This window comes from Priapulus caudatus, unplaced genomic scaffold (genome assembly GCF_000485595.1).
Source record: "Priapulus caudatus unplaced genomic scaffold, Priapulus_caudatus-5.0.1 Scaffold2361, whole genome shotgun sequence".
NCBI lineage: Eukaryota > Metazoa > Priapulida > Priapulimorpha > Priapulimorphida > Priapulidae > Priapulus > Priapulus caudatus.
The window spans coordinates 23,480-27,089 of record NW_014579422.1 but is presented as its reverse complement, the minus strand read 5'-3'; the positions used below and the strand labels follow the sequence as shown (position 1 = coordinate 27,089).

The 3,610-nt window shown below is 36.8% G+C and overlaps 1 protein-coding gene across 2 annotated transcripts; it reads left to right on the top strand.

The window, feature by feature from the left end:
• The first annotated feature begins 1,231 nt into the window (after positions 1-1,231).
• On the top strand, positions 1,232-2,931 carry LOC106818594. Of its 2 annotated transcripts, XM_014823287.1 has the most exons (4): positions 1,232-1,394; positions 1,660-1,772; positions 2,289-2,378; positions 2,580-2,931. In XM_014823287.1, exons 1-4 carry the CDS (start codon positions 1,378-1,380, stop codon positions 2,660-2,662), a joined length of 303 nt encoding a protein of 100 aa, XP_014678773.1. In that variant the 5' UTR covers positions 1,232-1,377; the 3' UTR covers positions 2,663-2,931. The 2 variants fall into 2 exon arrangements, 1 of the variants encoding a protein (XP_014678773.1); XR_001395255.1 differs by lacking the exons at positions 1,232-1,394; positions 1,660-1,772 and adding an exon at positions 1,792-2,032.
• Positions 2,932-3,610: the final 679 nt, after the last annotated feature.

Genomic DNA, 3,610 nt, shown 5'->3' with positions numbered 1-3,610 from the left:
GCCGAAATTGGAGGTCACAGGTCAAAGGTCAATGGGGCAGAGGGCAGATTCTGAGGACATTTTTCGACAGAGCGATAGAAAAACTTTTTTGTTTCAGCGGTGACCTACCATTTTTATAGCTTTATTGAAATGACCGTGAAATGTACTTTCCGCTGACATGCGAAGAGTCTGGTTTCTACGTAAATAAATCAATCGTATTACCACATTTGACCTCACCTGTTACATGTTGCAACTAGAGTCCCTATATACAGAGAGTAGCGCCAACTCAGGATTTGACTCCATGTTGTTTCCAAATGTATCAACACCGCTGCCGCTTAAGTACAGCGCTGTATGGATACGCTGTACAATGGTCCGTAGTAATTAATTAGACTAATCGTGTTTCAATAAACTCAAAAATTACAGAGATTATAGATAACACATGTGTTTATATGTATCTAGATTTCTAGAAAAGTAACTCAAATCGTTCGCGCCATAATGAATAGCTTAATTGTACACTTTCTTAGTGTAAACACAGCAGCTAGTCACTGTAATTCACAAGATAAATGCGTTCCACTCTCCACTCGCTCGTAGCTGTAATATTTGTTTTGCAGTTCTATAAATCTAGCTACACATAGACACATGTCTTAGCTATAATCTCTGTAAATTTGAGTTTATTGAAACACGATTAGTCTAATATATTTACTATGGACCATTGTACAGCGTATCCATACAGCGCTGTACTTAAGCGGCAGCGGTGTTCATCCACTTGGAAACAACATGCCGGCAGCGATCACGTGACAGATTTTTTCCGACTCGTCATGGCGCTACTCTCTGTATATAGGGACTCTAGTTGCAACTATCGCTACACTTCTTAATTACTATTTACCTTGAAATACAAGTTAAAATAAGATAATGCTCAGTGATAGCGCACATATAATAAATCGAGGCGTGGAAGTACGAAAGCGGTAAGAATCAATAAAAGATTAGATAATATTACGTTTAATAGCAGCGCACGTCATGCCGAACAATATTCTATTGCGTCGGCTTGTGAACCTCTCGCCAACGTAGTGTTAAGCGAGAAGAGAACTTGTGGGTACTCTCTGCCCAAACTTCGTTCCTTCCGAACTCTTCATTTGTTTATTCATCGTTTATATTCAACCTATTATTCCTCACAGTTCATTCTGGCTACCAGGCAGTAGCACGCGAAGGATGGAGCGTTGGGCTGACCTCCGCCCATGCTCTGTTTGTCAGCGTACAAGAGGGTGACTCGTGGAAAGCAATGCATCATTTGTGGGGCTGAAGATCCCCCAATAAGATGCACAGATTGCAGCTATTCGAGCAACTATACTGCACTGGTTGCTTTGAAACGGCCCACTTGCATCTAACGCTGCTTGTTGCATGCTTATTACTGGAAGGTATAAATATTACGATAGTGGTATCTACCTTAAAACAAATGCATGACGTGTTCATTAAGCTCTAAAATATCGTTGATGTACAGACACTGTACTAGAGTTAGCACATATTTTGCCCAATACTTTGAGTAGTGTAATATGTATATATAAAGAAACAGCTAACTTCAGATTACTATAGAAACAGTGATGAGTTGATGAATGTCATATGCTATAATATGTCTTATTACGTATGTAATGCTTTGCACTCTATATTTTATTATATTTTTAGAATGGAATGTTCACGCGATATGACACCAACAGGGTGGAAGTGTGGAATTGAGATGTGGACCACACCTGCACATCAGGCTACCCCTAGGGTTGTTAAAGTTGTCGATGCGAGAGGTAAAATAGAATGTAGAAGACTTATTAATTGTACGTTATAAAGCCATTAATTAAGTTGTATCTACCAAAGATGTTTGTAGACAGATATATAGTTTCTTTCCAGCACATAACAATGCATTTGCTGAAAACTATACTAAGCTCATTGTTAAAACCACATCTTGGCTGTTAGTATTACGCATCACAAAAGAAATGACCCCCGACCACCGTGGGGCACTACTAGATGATGCTTCACTACTCAGAATACCTCAGGAACCAAATGGGTATACACAGTATATACTGTAATCTTGTGCTCAGTTGTACAGTTTAGGTTTAATGATCCTGAAATGAAGGCATGATCTATCTTCATGATGGTTTCCAGAAAATAAATAATGTATCAGCCATTTTAACCAAAGACCACTAATTTAAAGTAAAATAGTTGGCCATAATTACTTGTATAAATATGAGCCATTTTCTAGCTATAACTATATATTCTAAAAACGTGAATTGCTGTTCAAGCTGTTAGTTCATACATTATAGGAGAAACGCTGATGCATCGCTACATAAAAGTGCAGACAACCAGGAGTAACTGTGATCAGGAACTTGAGCAGCTAACGTCAAGCTTGTCAGGTTGGACATTTTAATATCTGTTATGTTTGTTATACTTTTTTTCCAAACAGTTTATTATTTCTGGTTTTATGATACTATACATGGTGTGTATACTCTATTATGTTTAAAGTTATTGAATTACTATGAAGTGAAGCAAATGAAGTGAAATGAGAGATTACAGAGACAGTGATACACAAATGGACTCCTTTTTTCACTTTACAGAATCCATCCTCATGCTGCTAGTTGAGCTGCGACCACCTCACAGTGAAGACCTTTTGTTGGGGATTCGCATCCATGTTCTTTAAATGGAAGACACTTACTTGTGTTTTCCCGAGATCGGCACCTATATGGTTATTAATGTCCTTATATTAGCTGTAATCTAAGCTGTAATCTCGTCTTGGTTTTTGTACTAACCAGAGCAATTATTGCCTTAAAATATGTATGCCTCTAATCTGTGCACATAAATATCGGTGCATATAAGTTGTATTGTTTTTGCAGTTGTCAGATACAAAAGTGTTATTATTTCAACAAGTGCGTTCATCTTAAGTGTTATAATAAGTATATTGATTAATAAATTTTTATCTGTGAAAAACATTGCGATTCTATCAATAAGTGTTATTATTTCAACAAGTGCGTTCATCTTAAGTGTTATAATAAGTATATTGATTAATAAATTTTTATCTGTGAAAAACATGCGATTCTATCAATAATGTTATTATTTCAACCAAGTTGCGTTCATACATTAGTAGTTTAAAGTCTATTGATTTAATAAATTTTATCTGTGCAAAAACATTGCGAATTCTTCAATACTATCAATAGGCGATTCTACAAAGTTATGTTATTATGAATCAATATGTTCAGTCTAACAGAAAAAAATTATATGGGTGTGGAACATATATATATATATATATATAATATACTATGGGGGGTGGAAACATGTGATTAGAGACAGGGCCGATAGTTTCTAATGAAATCACATGTAAACAGTTGTCATCGTTCAGATTTACAAGTTTTCGCGGGCGTTTACAAAAATGTTGAAACGTGGAAATCCGTACGCGCGCCATACGTGCGGTAGTACGGGCGGGTAAACCATACTTTTTTTTAATTTTCAACGTTGTTCATTTCATCCATACGACCGCTACTCCCTAGGCCGATTTATATTAGTGGCTATTATACGGTCAATTTACCAGCAGTTAGATTCGCCAAGAAAAGATTCTCATCGGCCATCCTATTATTTGGCGGAGGTTAGGGGC

What these genes read in the sequence shown, in the direction of transcription:
- LOC106818594 (XM_014823287.1), top strand. An exon ending in TAAAGTTGTCGATGCGAGAG is followed by an intron (nt 1,773 to 2,288) that starts GTAAAATAGAAT and finishes CATACATTATAG; the next exon opens with GAGAAACGCTGATGCATCGC. An exon ending in GCTAACGTCAAGCTTGTCAG is followed by an intron (nt 2,379 to 2,579) that starts GTTGGACATTTT and finishes TTCACTTTACAG; the next exon opens with AATCCATCCTCATGCTGCTA.